General features: G+C 51.0%; 1 protein-coding gene across 1 annotated transcript in view; it reads left to right on the top strand.

The window, feature by feature from the left end:
* Positions 1-21,135, top strand: part of LDLRAD3 (low density lipoprotein receptor class A domain containing 3) — a 220,409-nt gene that overhangs the window by 56,922 nt on the left and 142,352 nt on the right. The window contains exon 2 of the mRNA XM_045066018.1: positions 9,436-9,582. Within this exon, the coding sequence (XP_044921953.1) occupies positions 9,436-9,582 (147 nt within the window). The remainder of the gene's footprint in view (positions 1-9,435; positions 9,583-21,135) is intronic.

Below are 21,135 nucleotides of genomic sequence, written 5' to 3'. Positions count from 1 at the left end.
TTGCAAGCGGGAAGCTTTAGCTCAGAGAGGGTAGCTCAGTGGTCTGAAGTCACACAGCTGTAGAGAGGCAGGCATTTGGCAGTTGTGGTTGGGCGGGACGGATCAGAGCCGGGCCCCTCTTTGCTTGGCCTCCTGCAACCCCTCACGGAGCGGGGAGGGGGCAGATGGCACTGGCTATTCTGAGAAAGACAGCCTTGACTGTGGCTTTTCCCACCCCGACATCTCAGGGAGTTAGTATTTAAAAAAATATCTGACCTTCTGGCTGGGCCTCGCTATTTTTATTTTTGGAATGTCCTGGCTTAATGAGGTGGGTGGGTGAATCTATCTTATGAGACGTGTTTGTTTTTCTCTTCCACAATTTGCTGCTTCTCTGCAACTGTTGCTGCCTTTCAGAAAATGAAAAGAGCTCACAATAGACCGAATTTCCCAGATGGATGTCCTTGCATTTGCTCTTTTCCCCCCCACTGTGAACACTCGCCCCTTTTATCTCTCATCCTTTTATAGTGCATGGGGCTTCTGAAGCGAGGATATCAGTGCTAAATGGTTCCATATGTCTTTCAGAGATTTCCCTCAAATATTAGCATATTTTTTGTTCTTCGTAATAAATTTTATTAATGAAACATTTTTTGAAGGGTGGGGAAAAGTACCAAGAATAACACAAAGCCTGTGCCTTCTACCCAGCTCGACTGAATTCTAATACTCTGGGATGTCGACTTGAGATTGTTTTAAGGAAAGAAATCTTACATTTGAAGTTCATCGCATCCCCTGATCCCATTCCCCAGAGGCTAACCACTCTCCTGAACTGGCTGTTTTTCCTTCCTGTACGTTCACAAAAATACCGTTTTTTGTTTGTTTGTTTTTGTTTTTTGTTTTGTTTTTTAAGAGAGAAAAAGAGAGCACGCTGTCCTACATGTCGAGGAGGGGCAGAGGGAGAGGGAGAATCTCAAGCAGACTCCTCACCGAGCACGGATCCTGATGCTGGGTTCGCTCTCACGACCCTGAGATCGCGATCTGAGCCTAAATTGAGAGTCAGGCGCTCAACCAACGGAGCCACCCAGGCGCCCCTAAAAAATACTTCTGCATCTGCATCTATCCATTAGATTCTTCAAGTTTTCCAGCGTGATGTTAGTGATATTTCTGCAGCTTGCTTTTTTCCACGGGGCGTTAGGTTTCTCAGCTTCGTCCGTGTGGACTCTGGCCACCCCAGGGTGCTACATCGAAGCCCCGGATGGTAGTCCGTTGGACAAATGTGTCCTCGTGTTTTCATCCATTCTCCTTTCGAGGAGCATTCGGTTTGTGTCGCAATTTTCTATCCTCCCGGTACCCACGGTGAGGGTTCTTTTGCTGCTGTCTCTCGTGCATTTCTCCTCAGTCCTGGGGTATGTGCCACAAGAGGACTGGTGGGGGCAAAGGTTCTGAGCGTCTTCCGCCTCACAAGAAGTTTCTGGGTGGTTCTTCTCAGTTACTCGGCCACGTGCAGCGTGAGTTCCTGAGCTTCCCAGCATCTCACCACTTGAAAATGTCAGACTTCAAATTTTTGCAAGTCTGACGGGTGTGAAAGAGAACTTTCTGGTTCCGTTAATTATTTTTTGATTACAAGTGAGCTCGAGTATATATTAAGTGGAATTTTGAGTTTTCTCATCAGTGAAAGTACCTGTTCATACGTTCTGTCCAGTTTCCTATTGGGTGGCTTGTATTGCCTGTTAAGAGTCTTGGAAAATCCTAGGTGGTGATCTTTGTGCATCTTTGTGGGTCCTAAATGCAGCAGGTGCAGTCTTTCCGTTAGTGGCTTACCTTTTAAGCTGTTTGTGGTATCTTTTGTTGACCAGGAGTTTTAGAATTTAGCGGGGTTGAATTTATCAGTCTTTATGGTCTGTGCTGTGTTTGAGTCTTAGTTCAGAAATCCTTCCTTACCCTGAGCTCAGAAAGATACGATTTTCAGCCCAAATGAAGCTCATTTGGCTTTTCTGGCCTGATTCCTTGGTTTGGTTTGGTATTTTCCTTTTCCACATTTACCCTGACTGGGTGTCTCTGTGCCGAGTGCAATGTAGGCTGCAGACTGGTCCCTGGTGACTGTAGTGATTATGACCGCCATCTCCAGGCAGACAGGGCTGAGCTGAACCTGGGGTCAGAGCAGAATTTTTCTTCTTGACCCCGTGGCTGTTTCTGAGAGGTCCTTAAGTACAGGGCTGATTGTCCCTCTCTTAAGCCTGGCTTGTCTGTGAGCCTGATAAAATTGGTCATAAAGCTGTCCCCTGTCTCGTCCTCTAGTATAGCTTCACGGCCTGATTTGTACTTCCTGCTGCTGCCGGTTGCAAAGCTAAAAAGACAGAAGGCTTTCTCCCCTGGGCCCGACACCCTGGGCCTGACTTGCAGCCAGCCCTTGGTGAGGGCACCGGTATGCCTAAGAGTTCATCTGGTGGTTCTTCTGTCCTTTTCCTCTTATATGCTCAGAAGTGTTCTGCAGACCCGATCTCATTTACCCATTGTATTTTGGAAATATAAATGAGTTCAGGTAGGGTTAGATCAAGTTGCAGAAGTTGAGAGTGTTAGAATTGGAAGGGGATGGTGCATCATGCCTGTTTTGTTCAGCAGGTGTTCACGGAGCATCTGCCGGGTGCCAGGCACGTGACTAGCTGCTGACCCCCCGGGGGAGCAGGCGAGCCAAGGTCTCTGCCTTCGTGGTTGTGGGAAGCAGCACAGGGGTCATTTCAGAGTGTGGTGGGATATGGGATAGAGAGCAAGTGTCTTTGCATGGGGCCCTTGCGATCCTTTTCTTACTTTGAGTAGACCTCTTATCTTTGGGCTCGCGAGTCTGCACACTGTGGTCCACGGGTCAGACCCAGCCTACTCTGTCCCCGAGCTAAGAATGATCTTAACATTTTTAAATGGTGAAAAAAATTCAACATTCGCAGTAGATTTTGATGAGTGGGAACTCTAAATTTGAACCTTAATCAAGTGCGGTGTTACCTGCCCCTCTCCCCCTTCCCCGTAAATTCCAGTCTTCTCATTAGTAGCTCTCTATTCTGGAAAATTGCTCTCAGTTGTTAGAACATTTTGAACTGCACCAATAAAAATTCTGTGGGATATTTTTTTCCTCTCCTTTTATGTAAGTACCTGTACATCTTTAATTTGGCCTCTTGTCCCGCACAGCCTACAGTTTTTACGGCCTGGCCTGAAAAGTTCATAGACCTCCGTGCTAGCCCCTAGCTGTGTGACTTCGGCAGTTACTTCTTCAGTCTCAGTTTCCTTATCTGCAAAATGGGCTGCATGTTTCATAGGGTTCTTGTAAAGGAATAAGAACTGGTATCAGACTCCTGCCACGTGTTGAGAGCCGCAGTAGAAGATGTTAGATGGTCCTTCCCTAGGGAAAAGTCAATAATCAATCTCTTAAGGGCTGTTAAGGGCAGGGGGGCAAAAGGAGTGACAGGGAGCAGGGTGTGGCGGGGCTCCGAGCCTACCTCTGAGGGTCAGCACCATGAGGAACCCCGCCCTCCAGCCTTGCCATCTGGCACCCTCGCCCCCCCCTCCCCCAAGCTGTGGACTGTGGACCTTGCAGGGCTGCAGATGGATGGCTCTGCAAATCTCCACGACATGAACGCCATTCCTACATAATTTTCCTCATGAAATGCAATGAAGCGTAACTAAAAAATGTAAGTAACAGCTTCAGGCCCTTAATGAGGCTATAAATATGGGACAAAAATAATTTAGAAAGCTATTTCCTGGTGAAGGGCTGTCCTTTTCCCAGACCTCTTCTTTTCCTCTTTGCTTGCCCCATCAGTACCAGCCATTGGCTTTCTTTGCAAACTCATTTTAGGAAGGAAACAAAGCATCGATCATCTCTTAGGGATTGCTGTTTTGCATTTCCCACGAAGAGCAAACAAGGACCCTGTGATGTGCAGATGCTGGGCGGACAGCTAGGCTCACTCACTGCTCAGGCGACTTGCTCTATGCGTCAGTTGTTCCTGCAGCAACATTACAAAACTACACCTCATCTCTCTTCAGTGTCAGTGGAGATGGGATACATTTTACGTGTAAATATGGAATCCATGCAAATGTGAAATCTGTGAATGCCAGGGGTTAGTCGTCCTGGCTCAACCCCTGAGGCATTTTATACCTTCTCACCAATTTCCCTGACCCATACCTTCCTTGAACAGATGGGCAGACAGAGTTTGGAGCTACCGAACTGTTCTCCCAGGGCAGAGCTGCGTTCAGCGTTAGAGCGAGAAACCCGGCCGTGTGTAGGTACTTGGAGCCAGAGGCATAGCCTCCCTCTGGGCTCAGACAGCTCCCTTCTGATGACAGCCCATAGCAGAACTCCGCGGGAAGCAGTTTGTCTGATGAGAGCTGAATGGCTCTGGGTTGTGCTTGGGACAGATGTCTCTGGTTTCCTCCGACACTTGATGCCACCACGTGGAGCAGTGTGGCGTCCGGGGAACCTGCGGGGATTTTCCAGCATGTTTGCAAACAAATCACGGCAGACCAGCTCCCTTGGTGCTTTGCATGTCGCCAGGACCTGGACCGTCCATGCCTGTCAAAGAGGGGAGTCAACAGAGGAAAACAGAGGCTGGTTTCCAGTGGCCCCGTAGCATTAGGGCTCTTGGCACGGGGCAGTGGGAAGAGGTGTGTTCATTCTCTGGGGAGGTTTCAGGGAAGCTGTATCTGAGAGCTGACAGACAGCATGCAGGGCGGCCCGTATGTATGTTTGTGTCTTGCTTTGTTGTTCCTTGAGCCCGCAGACTGGACTGCCAGGACACAGAGGATAAAAATGAAGGCAACTGGACAGAAATCAGCTAGCAGGGCCTGTTGATAGCTTGCAGATGTCAGTTCTGCTCTGCGTCATGACCGGGAGCGTCCCGGCAGGGGGGTGGAGGTGGGGAATCAGCGGAGGGAGAGCGGAGCATGTGGATGTGGAGGCCCCAGGGAAGTGGAATAGATGTCCCATTTCTCAGCTGGAAAAGTCACCATCGCGAACAGCACACGTTCCAGAAGGGGAGTTTGGGTGGATGCAGCAGCTGTCTTGAGATTTTGCAGTTGCTCCAGTCTTGGCCCCCTCATCGAATAGAAATTTGTGGGTGCCAGAAGATTTGGAAGAAGCTGCTGCAGCAGGCTGTTTGCCGTTGCCCGCTGGGGGAGGACTTGGAATTTTTTCTCGTTTTTGGTGCAGATGGTGTAGTTATTTTAAGGAAGTGATGTGCTGCAGTGAAAATGGGCAATTCTTTCATTTTTCAGCTTAATGAAAAAAAGAAAAGGGACAAGGAGAAACCCCCAGCTAGCCAACTGCGTGCTAATGCTTGTCTTTTTTGGATGCTGAATGTGTCCCACAACACTGAGATGGGATAAATATTTCAGCCACTAGAAAGCCCCGCTGTCGGGCTGAAAAGATTTCTTACCTCTCTTAAAGCAGACGGGGTAGTAATTTACGTGCACACGTCCAGACACCCCCATGTCCCTTATTTTTAACTACGTATGTCCAGAGTCCACGCCCTTTCTCGGGGCTGAGGAAGGGAGTGGATGGAACTTGGCGAGGAAGAGCGTGAGGGGTGGCGATGAATCATGACCAAACGCTTGGTTTCCTTCTGAGGGCAGCAGACACCTGCTGGGGACTTAGGGGGCCAAGGTTGCGCTGAATGAAAGGGTGTCCCTGCATTAAGCACAGATGGGCTAAAGGACAACACAGGACACTGTCAGAGTGAAAAACTGGGGGGGACCCGCATTAGACGGGGTGTCGATGACGAGGTCTCGGCTGTAAGTGATGGAGAGCCGAGGGCTGAAGGACGAGCCGGATCAGCCAGATGCGTGAGTTTGCTCCGGCCGCCACAGTAGAGAACCACAGAGGGGCTGGCATAAACACCACATACTTATTTCTGCACAGGTCTGAGCCCAAGGTTGGGGTGGGGCCGGTTTCTTCGGGGCTTCTCCTTGGCTTACAGACGGCCGTCTTCTCTCTGCCTCCTCCTGTGGTCTCTCTGTGCGCATCTGCGTCTCCCTCTTTTTGTAAGAACACCAGTCATAACGGATCAGGGTCTGTCCTCATGACCTCATTTTACCTTAATCACCTCCTTAAAGACCCTGTCCGCAGGTGCAGTGGCGTCCGGAGGTGCTAGGGGACAGGACTTCCTCATATCGAGTGGGGGCAGGTGAAGGCAGCCGGCGGGATCGGGGTCGGCAGGGGGCGGTGTGGGGGGTCCTTGCGCAGGGTCCTTGCGTAGGGAGGACAGTCATGTCCGAGGAGCTGAGGTTGTAGAGGTGGGCGGGGCAGGTCGTGGACACCCTGGCACGAGTCTTGGGTTTAGCAGTCGGGGCACTGAGAAGCCATCGGCAGCAACCCAGAATCTCGCTGGGCTGGAGTATGCAGGAGGGCATGAGAAGAGAGAGTCAGAGGTCGATTTTCTCAGACTTAACGCATTTCTGGGCTTCGGCACTAGAGACGTTTTAGGTCGGGTGATTCTGTGTTGTTGAGGGGCAGCTTTGGGCATCGTCGGTGTGCTGCGTGCCTGGCCTCCACTCAGGAGCTGCCACAGTCAGCAGCGTCCCCAGATACTCCCACATGGCCCCCGGAGTCAGGGAGGCTGGGGGAGTGGCTCAGAACTGTCCCCTGTTGACAACCACCAGTTTAAAAGGGGACGAGAAGACACACAGTTTGGGATGGCTTGGTGCCCATCGAATAAAAACACATTGGATGAGTTTAAGGAAGATTGTGAATTCAGAGCCGACAGGATTTAACGTCTCTTGACCTCAGTTTCTCCTCATGCTTGTGAGTTCGGTGATGTGGTCCCTTCCCTCTAGCACAAGGCCCCATGCCCTGGGCATGCATAACTGACTTGCTTAGAAGCGCCTGGAATGTGCTCTGTGTTGGCCTTCACCGACCACCCTTCTCCTGCCAGGGGACCCCTAGTCCTACCCCTATATACCCGCAAGCCCATAGCTGGCAGGACCACCTGTGTGTCACTGGTGGATAGTCAGTGCCCGCTGCGCGCCTTCTGATTTGTCAAGTCCGTGTCCCGCCCGCCCGTGGGCTCTTGGAGCAAGTGTTTTGGAAGCTAATCTGGCCAATTTTCTGGCTCCGGAAATCTGTTTATCAGAGCAAGATGTCACGGTTGTGGTGACTTTTCCAGGGGGCTTGCCTTCGAGAAGCCAGCTCTACAAGGCAAGCGAAAGTGATTTCCAAACCAAACAGAGTGACAGATATATTCTGGAGCCCCAGCGCGTTCCCTGGGAGCTTGCTGCTGAAGGCCACAGTGGCTGTTAGGAAACAGCTGGAATGGGTGGGCGCTCTGGGTGGTGTTCCCCGTGTCTGGCTGAGACCCAGCCCCTGGCCGTGTCTCCAGGCTTCTCTCCTACCGTTGCCCCTCTCCTGGGATTGCTCTCGCCCGAAGGTGGTGAGTTGGTTTCCTGCTTTTCTCAGGGCTGGCTGTGGGTTTTGGACTCAGTCCTGAGCGGGAGTCCGATGTTGAGTGTGGGCTCAGGGGACAGGCAGAGTGCCGTGATTCATCACGTCTGCCCCAGTGGTGGAGTGGGGGGAAATGGCGACACAGTAGGTTTGCAGTGTCCAACAGTCAGAGCTGGGAGGTGTTTATTGTGTCCCCATCCGTGCCCTGGGCTGAGCCTTCCTCCTACCCTCTTTGTTTTGAGCCTCAAGGGCCCTGTGTTTCATCTCTCTATCAACCTCCACTGCAAATGCCTCTTCTTTTCTGGAACCTTTCCTTAACACCTTGACTTTTTACTTTATCTTAAGAACATGGCGGAGCCATTCAGTGGCTTTTCAAAGGGAGGAAGTGTCATGATTGATTTGCTCTTTAGAAAGGTCCCCCTGGCTGCAGAGGTGGACGTGGGGCTGTGGGGAGCGGGGAGGCCACCCTGGGAGACTGTGGCGGCATGCTGGGAGGGGATGGCGGTCACTCGGGCTGGAGGCAAGCTTGTGGCACTGTGATGGGCATGCGGGGCTTGGTGGGGGGCTGGCCCACTGTAGGGGGAGGTGGAGTGAGGGGAGGGGCCAGGGAGATGTTCAGGCTTCCAATGTGGGTAGGGGGAGGCCCTCTCCCCTCACTTAGAGCTGCTGTTCTACAATTCACCAGTGAACTACTAAAGCTTATTTTTCGCTGGAGAGATGTGCAGGTAGATACTAATTCAGCACAGTGGGTGGGTGGTCTGCAGGGGTCTCCGTGGCTGACGTGGCCCTGCTTGCCTAGGACTGTGTCCATTCCAGTTTGTTGTTACCTCCTTGTTCCATCGTAAAATACCTTTAGTGTCGCCTCAGTAGTACTCAAGCTGCACCACGGAGTAAGGGCTCATTTCTGCTTGGAGAAGTCAGGGAACAGTTCACAGAGGGATAGACATTTATATGAAAGCGTACATAGGGGGTTATTAGGAGACTGCCAGGTAAAAATAAGCCATGTAAAGGCTAGTGGCATGAAACAGAGGTCACGTCAGAGATCTGGCACGAGATGCTTCCCTTTGGTAAAGCCTGTGAAGGAGGATCACGGGCCCTGCTCTGCTCCCCCCACTCCCAGGCAGATCTGGGCACCCTCTCTCTCTGCACCTGGCAGCGGGATCATTCGACCATTAGCCTACCCTCATGCCTTCCCAGCATTGAAGGGGGGAATCCCAGTGTTCAACTCTGCACAGTTAGGACCTGCACAGGTGTCTGGTCATGAGTGTTTGGTAAATGCTTATTGAAGATTCAGAAGGGACCCGGGAGGTCCTGGTCTTTTTTCCTCTCCTTTCCCCTAAGACAGCTTCACTTCCAGATGGCTTCTTACCTCCAGGCCATGGACGGCCCTGGCTCAGACCCATGAGATTCATCAGATTCTGGCTTTCTTGAAAATCTGCCCTGGGGTCCTTTGTAGATGGATTCAGCACCCCACCCCCATGACCTTGGCCCCCCCTCTTTGCTTAACAGCCTAAGACTTGACCCTTTCTGGTCAGGGCTGTGGCAGTTGATGGACTGGATCGAAATATTGGGGCTTGGTTCTTGGAACTCTTGGCAAATAGTCAATTGACCTCGGTGCCCCCCATGGGGGTTAGAAGGCCTGAGTTCAGGTTTCAGTTTGGCCTTTCTTCCCCATGTGACCTCAGGTGGGTTGGTGGGCTGAAGGGCAATGGTCTCCCGGTGTTATTGCTGACTGGCCCAGGTTCAGATATTCGGTGGTTCAAGGGCCCTAGAGTCCGAGGCGGGGTGGGATCCTGCATTTCCTGCTGTTGGAGGCAGTGGGAGTCCAGTGCTCACTCGTGACTTGGAGCCTTTGTTTTTAGCCACAGCTGATGGCCGGGAAGAATGTTTGGGTTTATGACCGAGCTTTTTAGCAGTTAGTCAGTGAGCCTACTGGAAGTCTCACGTACGAGACCCCCTTCGAACAAGGTTCTGTTCCGTGGTGGGGACGCAGCTCCGTGCCTTCTCTGCCCATCTGATCTCCTGTCTCCTCTCTCCTGCAGAGAGCCAGCTGCTCCCCGGGAACAACTTCACCAACGAGTGCAACATTCCGGGCAACTTCATGTGCGGCAACGGGCGGTGCATCCCCGGGGCCTGGCAGTGTGATGGGCTGCCCGACTGCTTCGACAAGAGTGACGAGAAGGAGTGCCGTGAGTGGCCTACCCTTTGCAGGGTGGGGGTGGGGACGGTCCAGGGGCTGCGGGGACAAGGGCCTAATCCGGCTCAGACCCTGCCCACCCCACATGCTGCAGGCAGTTAGGTTTGGGCCTCTGGCTGGCAGCCCAGCCCTCTCCACTCTGTAGCTCTGCCTGGGAGCAGCACGGTGGGTGCGGAGCCCGGAGTCCCGGTGGGGACGGAGCCGCCCCTCCACTGGGCTCTCCTCACCCTACCCTGGGGCGCTCTCTTTGCTTTTGCTTTGCATATGAGGACCCTGAGACTCCTAGAGGTGAGGTAGCTTTAGGGTCTCCCTACTGGTAAGGAGCAGAGCTGGATTTGGACTCAGGGCTGCCTGACCCCAAGGCCTGGGCTGGTAACCATCTTTCACATCCTGTGAGATGTCCTTTCTGGGTAAGTCAGGGGTGGCATCTGGCCAAGTGGCCTGCACGGAGCTGGTAGCCACTAGGCAGTAATTTGCCACTACTTGGCCTTTTCCCTGCTGATGCGGGGAGTCCTCTTCAGACGGGCACCCCCAGGAACTGGGGGTTCTTTCTTATCCTCCCCACCCCGCCTCCTTCTTCAGTGTCTTTTCCATTCTGAGCCCTCAAAATACGCACGAGATTGGAGTCCGTGGTGACCTGCAAGAAAGGACCTGCTGGATGGGAGTGAGGGCGTCTGGGGTGTCGGGTGATCACGCTCTCTGCCCTGGAGAGCAGAGTTCTCTCTTGCTCCAAAGCTCGGTGCTGTGCAGTGAACTCAGCCCTGGCACCCTGGTAGGCGGGAGTGAAACCTGAGGAGTGCTGGGCCCCAGGGTTCCCTCCTGGGTCACTGCCTTGGGACCACACAGCTGGACGCTGGCTCCTGGCTTGTCCGTGGGCTTCAGGCACCGGGCCGCAGGGCCTCACTGACAGGAGAACTGTGTGTTCTGGCTCTGAATCTGGTCTCTTTCTGGAAGCCAGCTGAGGAAATGGCTGAGGAGATGATAATTTGAACTTTCACGTAGCTGTTCCTGGGATTTGAGGCCCAGTCTGTTGACGCACGGGAAGGAAAACTGGGCCAGAGCCCACCTCCGGAGCTAGCTGCCCAACCCTCATGATGCGCTCCCTTGGGCAGGTCGCCTGTTCAGAGACTGGCCCCGTGTCCATCTCGGGGTCCAGTATCCCTGCTTGCCTGCCCCTCAATCTTCAGAGAAGGTTTGCGAGCTGGTGGATTAGGAATAGTTTTGTGTGTGGTCGGGGGGCAGCATTCATTTTATTGCCTGTGACTTTTTCCCAAACAGACCAGTATACATAATGCATTTTTACTTTTGCAGAATTTTTTAAAAAGTATTAATGTCTGTTTCAGCTTTCTCTGTGTCCAGGTCTCCAAAGTTGCTAGCAACGTGACGGGTGTAATTTGAGTTACACACGAGATCGTGTGCGTGAACTCTGCAGTCCGTCCAGTTTTGAGCATTATTAAATACTCCACGAAGATGTGGAAGGAGCATTTTTGGAATAGGGTCTGTGAGCTCTCGCAAATGCTGATTTTCTGTAGCCGAGCCGGAACATGGAGCACAGGGTCCGTTTGTGAAAGCATGCAGGGTTCGGACCTGCGACTTGAGTTTTATTCCCGGCTCTGTCAATAGCAGCTGTGTGGTTAGGGTACTGTGTGACGTTCTGTGTCTTGTGTCAGTCCAGTTCCATGATTTCGGAATTCATGCACAAACTGGAAAAGGTGATGGAAAGAGAATATTTAAAAAAAAAAAAAGATGAGACAGGCAGCAGCCTGGCACTGTTCGGTTTGGTTTGGAACACGCTTGCCTTGGCTGTTCTCAGTCTTTTTTTTCCTCCTCATTTCCTACCTTTAACCCCCAGGCGTAATAAAGACTTGACTGGTACTTATTTAGTGTTTGGATTAAAACATAATTTTAAAAAACCGTACACACAAACACACGGCATTAAAGAACCCCTCCTCTGTTGCCTTTCTTTTTTTCCTTTTGTCTTTAAATCACAAGAACAGAACATTAAAAGGTTTAGGTAAGGGAGGGAGGGGAAGAGGTCAGTTTTCTAAAACAAATTCTACTTGCCTTTTGAATTTCTTACATATTTCTTCCCAGGCCAGGGGTCGAGGGATGAACCCTGGGGACAGACTGTTCAAATCCCTTCGGTCCCTCCCACCCCCCTGGCCAGATCCCAGCTCGGTGATCTTAAGGAAGTTACCAGGATGTTCTAGACCTTTGCCCTGGGGAGGACTAAACGAGGGTGCCTTCGCCTCCTGATGTCCCTCAGTGTCGTCCTCTCCAAAATGAGAATAACAGGGCTCTGGTAATCCTTTCTGGGAAGGTTAAATGCACGTTGAGCACACAGCCCCGTGGCTGGGTATCGCAGCAGTATGTAAACGTTAGCGTTACTGGTCAGACTGTACCAACTGCTTGACGCAGGTGTCGTCATGACGACATGTGATGGAGTGACCTGCCTTTTTCTGCTTCCTGTTGGAGGCCCTTTGCCAGATGGCCATATGTAGCCTTCACGATTGTTGTTTTGTGAGGTCGCCTACTGTGCTGTCACATTGGTGTGGTGTACCCTAACCATTGCCCTGCGGTGGGTGTTTAAACATTTGGGGTCCGTGAGGGAGCTTACACAATGGTTTCCGCCCGAACCAGGCTGGGTCTCGCTGAGGTCTTCAGGGTCTCAGCTGCACCATCTTTTCGAGGTCCCTTTGAGAGCAGCTGCTGGAGAATTCCAATGCGACCTCTTTGTCCTTTCTTCGATTCTTCGGAACAGTGTGGTACTTACGGGGAGGAGAGTGAAGGTGGCTGATTTCCTCGCCACAGAGAGGTGATTGCCTCCTGTATCTTATGGAATAACTTTGGCATTTTGAAGATAGTACACTTAAAAAAGGAGAATTCTTGCCCTTTCCAAAGGGTGAGGGAAGAGCCTGGAGAGCTGTGTCGTGGTGGGATATGAGGCGGTGAGAAGCTGTTCTGTGCCCACAGCTGAGGAAGGATTTTCATGAGACAGGAAGAAACTTTTCTTTTTATGATGAACATAATAAAAATCACCTACTGTGAAAGTTGGGGGAATGAGGAGGAGAAAACAGCAGCATCACGCCTAGAGTCTGAACTCTAATGGAACCACTGTCAGCATCTTAGAAGTTTTTATTCAGGGCTCTTCCCAGCTATAATCACTGTGGGTATGCAGTGTTATATTTTGATCTTTTCCCCTGGCAGCATTTTGACCTTTAAACATTTTAATGTATTTTTTCATATTTCTCTATCCGTTTTCATGCTTAGAAAAATAGTCCATTCACGTGGTGTCATATAGTGTACTGACTCTACATGAAGATTTGGCATTTATGTTGTTTCCAGCTTTCCGCGGTTAGAAATAGCATTCAGTGTTGTGAATGTGAGGGTAGACATGACTTTCCCCGTTTTGAGAGATTTCCTGAGGCTAGGTTCTCAGAAGTGAAATTACTGGGTCAAAGGACAGGAGCTTTTTTTGGTTCTTGAAACCAGTGCCTGCTTGTTTTGCTAAAGGTTCATACCCGTGTGTGCTCCCTCACTGGCAATGTGTGAGAATTCGGTTTTATTTTCGTCTTGGCAGCTTTGGGTAATATCTCTAAAAAATATTTTTTCTGGCTAATTTAATAGAAAAGTAATACATTTTAATTTTTTTTTATAATCTAAAGAGGTTAAATGTTTTCCTATAGCCCTATTTACTACTCATGTTTCTGACTTTGCGATTTATCTATTAATGGACTAGAATAAATTTCCACTCGGGTTGTGTCATTAAATTTTCCTCCTTGTGAATCTGGAGAACCTCCTCCTTAGGCTTTTAAGAGGCTCTTTAGTTTGAGGGAATTTCTGATTTTGGTTGATAAAATGATCATTTTATCTAAACTTTTTTTTTTTTTTTAGTAGTAAAAGGAGTAGAGATAGTTTAAAAAAATGTGGAAGCCTCACAAAATCAGATATTTTGAGAGCTTCCTCTGGGTTGCTCTGTCCCAGGCACTTTGCGCTGTATTAGCTCATTTGGTTGTCACAAGCCGTATGAGGAGAGGACTGTTGTTATTTCTGGATGGGGGACCTGAGCCACAAAGAGATTGCTAGAGCTGGCCTTTTGTCCCAGAGATTAAGTGCCCATCACCTGCGTCCATCAGAGACCACAGGCTTTCTCTACCTGGATCTCTGTGCCGAATCAGATTCCTCTACTGCTAACCTGCTTTTGAAAACAATGTTGAGAAACGTTAATGATGTTCTTCTCTGTAAATGATTTCTGAAATGGCCGTTACTGCTGTGAGTCTCTGTAAGAAGAGACGGTAGTATCATTACTGACACGCGCTGTCATAATAAAGCAGCCGTCCAGATTTCCAAAACTCACACGTGACCCAGAGTCACGAGCCTTAAGATCTCCTTCCAGTGTGGCGTCAGATTTTAGCTGCTATCACTCTGTGTCCTGACCACATGGGGGAGAGGTCTTGAGGTTTGAGTTCTGTGTCACAAACTGGTCTTATCTGAAAAAGGAAATTGATTGGTGTCTTTGATCAGGCATGCGTAGACTTTCAAATCTCAGGCTGAGTATATGTGCATGCATATATGCACGTGTGCACGTGTTGGTGGGGGTGGAGAGGAGATGGGAATGAATTCAAGGATCTTGTCCAATGGGAAGATTTTAATGGCTCTCCAAGTCCAGAGACAGAAAAGTACAAAAATGGAACTTGAATTTTCCTTGCTTTTACTGTCTCCAGCCATTCCTTGAGCATGACTTTTCATTGCTGTGGTGTGATGGCTGAAATCCATGAGAGGCTTCAGAGGTCAAGTTTGGAATAAGGAATGTACAAGAAAGATGAAGGGGGAGGAAATGAGAGGGGGGTGGGCAGAAAGTCTTCCTTTCTTTTTTATCGTCGTTCTCACCTTCTACCTCTAGGTGGCGCCACATGTAATGTTTTCATGTAAGCTGGGTGCTACAGGGCAGGCGGAGATGAGGGGACAAAACTGAGAGTCACAGGTGTTGTCCATATAAAATGTCCGCAGTAATTCACCTGTTCCACCAAGTCACTAGTATTTGGCTCACATCCTGAATTCCCCCAGAAGACTAGGGAGTGGAAATTTGTGACCTTACGGAAAGGGGGGTTTTGGATGCAGAGATACAGCAGAAGAAAGACTATGAAGACACAGAGAGAAGGTGGCCATTTAATGCTAAAGAGAGAGGTCTGGTGTGGACCTTGCTCACACCCCTCAGAGGGAACCCATCACTTTCTGACACTTTCATTTTGGACTTCTGGCCTCTGGGATGGTGCGATGATACATTTCTATTGTGGAGGGCACCGAATTCTAACACTTTTATCTCCACAGCTCTAGAAAACCCATCCAAGGCATCAACATGTCTCCCTTTAGTTTTTAAAAGATTGTTGCATGGTGGGGTGTCTGTGTGGCTCAGTTGGTTGAGCAGCTGAGTTAGGCTTGGATTGTGCTCTCAGGATCCCAGAATCCAGTCCAGCCACACTCCACCGCCCCCCACCCCGAGGTCAGTGTTGGGGCTCCCTGCTCTGCGGGGAGTCTGCTTGTTCCTCTCCCACTGCCCCCTTCCTCCACCCTGGCTCATGCTGCTGCACACTCTCTCAAATAAGGAAATAAAATCACCTTTTTTTTTTTTCTTCTTTTTTAAAAGGTTTTATTTATTTATTTATTTGACAGAGAGAGAGAGAGAGAGAGAGAGATCACAAGTAGGCAGAGAGTCAGGCAGAGAGCGGGGGGAACCAGGATCCCTGCTGAGCAGAGAGACCAATGTGGGGCTCGATCCCAGGACCCTGAGATCATGACCTGAGCTGAAGGCAGCGGCTTAATCCACTGAGCCACCCAGACACCCCAGGAAATAAAATCTTTTAAAAAAAATTGTTACGTGGTGAGTGACAGAAGCCCCACTGCTGTGTCCCAGGTGACATTCACAGGCATCCTGCTTCTGCGTTTTCTTTTCTGTAATCATTTGAAAATAAGACTCGTACTGTTGTTACAGGTTGAATTCCATCTCCTGAAATATATGTTGAACCCCTAAGCCCCAGTACCTCAGAAAGGGACCTTATTTGGAATTGGGATCATTGAGGATGAATTAGGTAAGACGAGGACATACTGGAGTAGCGTGGGCCCTTAATCCAGCGTCATGGGCGTCCTTGTAAGAAGACACTGTGACAATATGAGGGAAGAAGGCCCGCTGACGGCGGAGGCAGAGATCAGGGCAATGTAGCTGTGCGCCACAGAATGCCCATTTTGACCGCTGCCACCAGAAGCGGAAGAGAGGCAGGAAGACGTCCACCAGAGTCTTGGAGGGAGCCCTGGTGATACCTCAGAGGCAGACTTCTTTCCATAAATGTGAGGGAATAAACTTCTGTTCCTTAAAGCTGCACAGGGTACGGCACTGTGCGGTGGCAGCCCCGGGAATCAGGTGCGCCCACTTCCCAGGGGCACTTAAATCCATCCGGGCTGTCATGGGCCCTTTATTACCCTCTTCCCGCCGGGCCGCTGTGCCTCCCCAGGAGCCCTGCCCTCCGCTCCTGCTCATGTGGCGACGCCCCTTTTCCTCCAGATCTAGGATCTGGCTCGCCGTGGTTAAGGGCTGAATTTCAAAAGCCTTCTGAAGACATCAAGCTTCACAAAACTGAGCTGGAACTTACAGCAAGAGTCTAGAGAGTATGCTGCGGTTTAATGCTCCGTCCATTAAACACTTGAGAGCAAAAGCTCGCTCTTCCTCTGTGGCATCCCTGCGTGGGAGGGATGACCTCTCTGTGTGTTTACGACCCCCCTTTTTGAACTCTTTTTGTTTGTTCACATACTTGTTTTAAAACAGCTTGGGTAATTCCGGGCGTGCCCCTCCCTGCCCCCCCCACCTCCCCGCCCTCTTCACTGAACAGTTTTCATCTCAAATGTGAGACCGTAAATCCCACAGTTGGGGACAGGGTCCTTGGGCCAGCCTCCATGTATGACCTTCAAGGCCCTGGGCACCGTCTTACCTGACTCTGTACCTAGTTCCTCATCTGTCGAAGGGAGGTAAGGGTGGTCCCCACGCCAGGGGTGATGTCAAAGCCAGTAGGTGCCGTGTCTAGACCCTGAGCCAGTAGGAAAGGAGCTGACCTTGAACAATAGGCACTGTTTGCTGGTCTAGCAAACAGTGCTAGAAGATCGGCTCTACTGACCACAGGGTACCGTTGTCTTAAATGAGCTGTGTTCGAAGCTTGGAGCTGGGTGCCTGGCACGGGGTAAGCATTCAGTAGATGCCTACCGACATTATTCCCTCAGTAAGCCCTGTGGCATTCTTGCTGAAATCCAAGCCCATTGTGCCATTCCTGGCCCGTGCAATGCTGCGCATTACTGGCCCAGCCCGCCCCTGGCTCCCTTCTTCTAGAACCTCACGTTCCCTTCTCTTCCACCCCCGCTCTTCCTGCTCTCCCCTGGAGAACCTAAGCCATGGCAACACCTTCTTTTGCTGGGTCAGTATCTTCTTTTCGCTTTAAAGAGCCAAAAGAACACAGTCGTGAGCTCTTACAAAATTCTCTTTAGCTGAGAGCCCTAGGGAGCCAGCTGCACACTGCAGCCAGTGCAGAAGGGATAGAAACAAACATCTGAGGGTCTGAGATGAGCCTGTCAGTTCTTGGGGCTGCAGGGAGGGAATTTTCGAGGGAGCTGTCCTGCTCGCGGTTGGGGACCTCTGGTTAATGGACCTGCTGTTGGCTCCCGCCCGCAGAGTGGCCGCATCCACTTGCTCCCAGCTCTGCTGCAGCCCCGCACAATTAAGCGTCTAAGTGGATTTTGATGATGGCATTTTGCTTCATTGCCCAAACAGCCTTCTTTAGTGTCCAATCTCCCCCACCACCCCCACCCCCGCCCGCTGCCCTTCGCCACACTGGCCTGAAACCCACACTGTGCCCTACAGCGGCCTGCAAGGTTTTTGGCCTAGAACTTGGACAAGCCACAGTCTTCCTGGTCCTCTTCCTGCCCCCCTCCCCCGCCCCGGGCATGCCCTCTGTGTCCTGCACCCAGGTGAGGCAAGCCTTTCAGTCCAGGTGTTGGGATCACAGCCTAAATTCCCAGGTGGTCACCGACAGCTGCACGCAGACCTTTCTGGCCCGTTGAGCGCTGCTTGACCTAACATGAATTTGACCTGATGCTAACTTTTCCCAAAGGGCCCTGTTTGAAGATGCTGGCGATGTTTTATACCACATGGGGAAACACACAGTGCTCTGAAACCCTCCTAGTGTATCTGTTTGCTAGGCTTGTGGTAACAGAACACCGCAAGCTGGATGGATGGCCTCCAGCCACAGAGGCATTCTCTCATGGGTCTGGAAGTTGGACGTCCAAAGTCAAGGTGCCAAGGTGCCATGCTCTCTCCAAAAACTCTGCAGGCCAGGGCCCTTCCGTCATTGCTGGCGTTCCTTGACTTCTTTGGCTTGTGGGTGCGACCCTGCAGATTTCTGCCTCTGCCTTTATGGGCCCCTTTCCCTAGACGTCCGTCTCTGTGTAGAGATTCCCCTCATCCTAAAAAGACACGCATCACTGGATTAGGTCCACTTTAATCCATTATCACCTCTTCTTAACTAGGTTCCGTTCGCCAAGACCGTGTTTCCAAGCAAGGTCGCGTTCACAGGTTCCCGGACACAACCTGGGGCACCAGGTGAATATAGAGGAGGTCACGCCTGTGCAGTGGCCCACAGTGGCCACAGCTCCCTGCGGGGCCTGTGGGCAGTGTGGCTTCTCATGGCCTCCAGTTGGGGTGTTTTGTTGTTGCTTGTTTTACCCTTCCCTTTGTAACATGATGGTCATGGAACAGGAGCAGGAGTGGTTTGAAAGCCTGGGGAGAGGGCATTATATGAGAAAAATAATATGTTTTAAAAAGCCAGCTCTGTGTGGCCTTCCTTCTATCACCAGGCATCTTGATTGGGCCATTTCCATGATGAAAGAGAACTGCTAACCCAGTGTGTAGGCAACCTTGAGCTGCCTCCGGACTGGGAGGGGCTCTAACTGCATCTGCCATTAGCTCCCCGCCATTCAGCCCACCTGCGGGAAGGGTGGAGGGCTCCCAGCCCTGCCAGCTGTAGTCCGGCAGGTCTCCTCTGTCCTGCTCAAGGACAGCAAAAACACAGATGAGCTGCCAGTGTTTCTAAACTGGGAACTTGCACCTAAAAGTCCCGATCATCAGGTAGGTAGTCCGGAAAGATCAGATTTCACGTTGGGATACTTTCTGCACCCAGAGAAGCCCCACCTGTCATGCATCCCACCATCTTGTTCATGCGAAGGCCTCCGGTACTTCCGTTCTGAGACACCCACCTCTTCATGTTTTCCCATCTCTGGAGGGGAGAGACCTCTTATGATGGATGGGCTAGGGGAACACGGTGTCCTACTTGGCCAGGTTTTTTCTTTCTTAGTTGTATGTAAAATAGTGGCATGCCTTGCAATCCGTGGTGTGTTGGATTCAGTGAAGTACAATTTTCTCCGATCGTTAGCATGCAGTGTCTCAGCCCAAAGGAGTGACATTTCCAAATTAACAAATGCACCACCTGTGAATTTTCCTTAGGGTGCTTGAGGACAGGGTGCGGATGCCGCTCGGGGGCGGGGTCTGGGTCTGGAATCGTGCTGCCTGGCTTGGGTCCTGGCGCTGTCACAGGTGCGCTTTGGGACTTGGATGAGGTCCTTTGCCTCCATTTCCTTAAATCACATGGAATTCCTGTGAGGATTAATGAGCTTAAAAAATCTTGAAAGCCGGGTCCCTGGGTGGCTCAGTGGGTTAAGCGTCTGCCTTCGCTCGGGTCATGATCTCAGGGTCCTGGGATCGAGCCCCACGTCGGGCTCTCTGCTCAGCAGGGAGCCTGCTTCCCCCTTCTCTCTATGCCTGTCTCTCTGTCTATCTATGATCTCTGTCTGTCAAATAAATAAATAAAATATTTTTTAAAAAATCTTGAAAGCCTTTCAAGTAGCTGCTGGCACATAGTATGCACTCAGTAAATGCTAGCTCTACTCTTACTCTTACTGGCTGCATGGAGTCACATTTCTGGTTTAGATCCCAGCTCTGCCCCTGGCTAGTCCCGTCCCTTGGTGGAGCCTCAGTTTCTTCTTCTGTGAAATGGGAGCAGGTGTGAAACGATGTGTGGGAAAATCCAATGTGCAGGAGCTGACGTCTGCTGCCGAGCAGGCACTGAATAAGACTCACTCTGCCATCTTCTGCCTCTCCCAGCTGTACATGATCCCCTGAAAGGGAGAGTCTCCAGGGTTGCCCGGGAAGTTTTGATCCAGACTTCGTTGGGCTCCTGTAGTCAGCAGACGTGCCCTGGAAAGTGCTCTGTGGATCCTCCTCTCCAGCAGGTTGTCGAGGCTAAGGAAGATGGATGGTTCTACTTCAGAAGTACTGTGTCTCTTCAGGTCAGCGATGAACACCTGCCCTTCCCTGAACCATCTTCAGAAGACTGAACCCAGGGACCCCATGATGTTTGTTTTGAGGGATGTGCTGTGGGGCAGCCCAGGATGGGGGAGCCCCATCCCAACTATGTGCTCTCGAGCCCCCATCGAGCCCCCTAGAGGGTGAGAAGGATCAGACTCTCTACCAGGGTCCTCCTGCCTCTCCCTTGGAACTGGGACAGGAGACGCCAGACTCCGGCTTAGGGGAAGAGGTTGAGGTGTGAGGTACCCTAGAACCCAGAGAAGAACTGAGAGGAATTTGTCCGGTTTGGTCTCTTCCTGGAGGAGAGCAGCTCTTGCGTTTCTGGAGTCAGCCAACAGCCCCAGCTCTTGGAAAGTTTCGTCGTACGAGTCACGGCCCTCCTCCTACCTCCCTGCTGGGGTCATTCCAGTCCTATCTAGTGGCAACAAGGAGCCTCGAATGGCATCTACCAGAAACCCCATCAGGCCCCTTCTCATTTCCTCTGTCCCTCCCAGGTGAAGCCAGCTGCTGCTGGGGACCTGCCACCACTCTCTCGGGAGCTGCCGACTTCCATGCTCACGTGGTTGACAGCCGAGAAGTTAGTGGCACAGAGTCATCTTGGAGTCCTCTTTTATTTATTTATTTATTTTTTAAGATTTTATTTATTTATTTGACAGAAATCACAAGTAGATGGAGAGGCAGGCAGAGAGAGAGAGGGAAGCAGGCTCCCTGCTGAGCAGAGAGCCCGATGCGGGACTCGATCCCAGGACCCTGAGATCATGACCTGAGCCGAAGGCAGCGGCTTAACCCACTGAGCCACCCAGGCGCCCTAGAGTCCTCTTTTAAATCAATTTGTGCACAGATACCAGCCTCGCTCTGTCTTGCCAGCCTCCCCACGCTAGAATGAGTGTGGCCCGGTCTCCTGGGCCCCCATCGTGGAGACACACTCTTGTTGCCAGGGCTTGGCTGTAGCCGCACGATGTCATCGGTGGTAACAGGCTCCATAATTGCTAATAAAAGTTAAATGGCAGCAAAATCACAGGACGCCAAAAAAAAATTTTTTTTTTCCTGGCGCATCGAGACAAATTTTGCTGATCCAAGTCAGGCTGTGACCGTGCAATCTTTTTATTTTTATTTTTATTTTTAGGCCGACTTGTGCTGTCA

This window comes from Mustela putorius, unplaced genomic scaffold, assembly GCF_011764305.1.
Source record: "Mustela putorius furo isolate JIRA1106 unplaced genomic scaffold, ASM1176430v1.1 tig00003859_pilon_pilon_pilon, whole genome shotgun sequence".
Lineage (NCBI taxonomy): Eukaryota > Metazoa > Chordata > Mammalia > Carnivora > Mustelidae > Mustela > Mustela putorius.
This window is presented reverse-complemented; position numbering and strand designations above follow the sequence as displayed.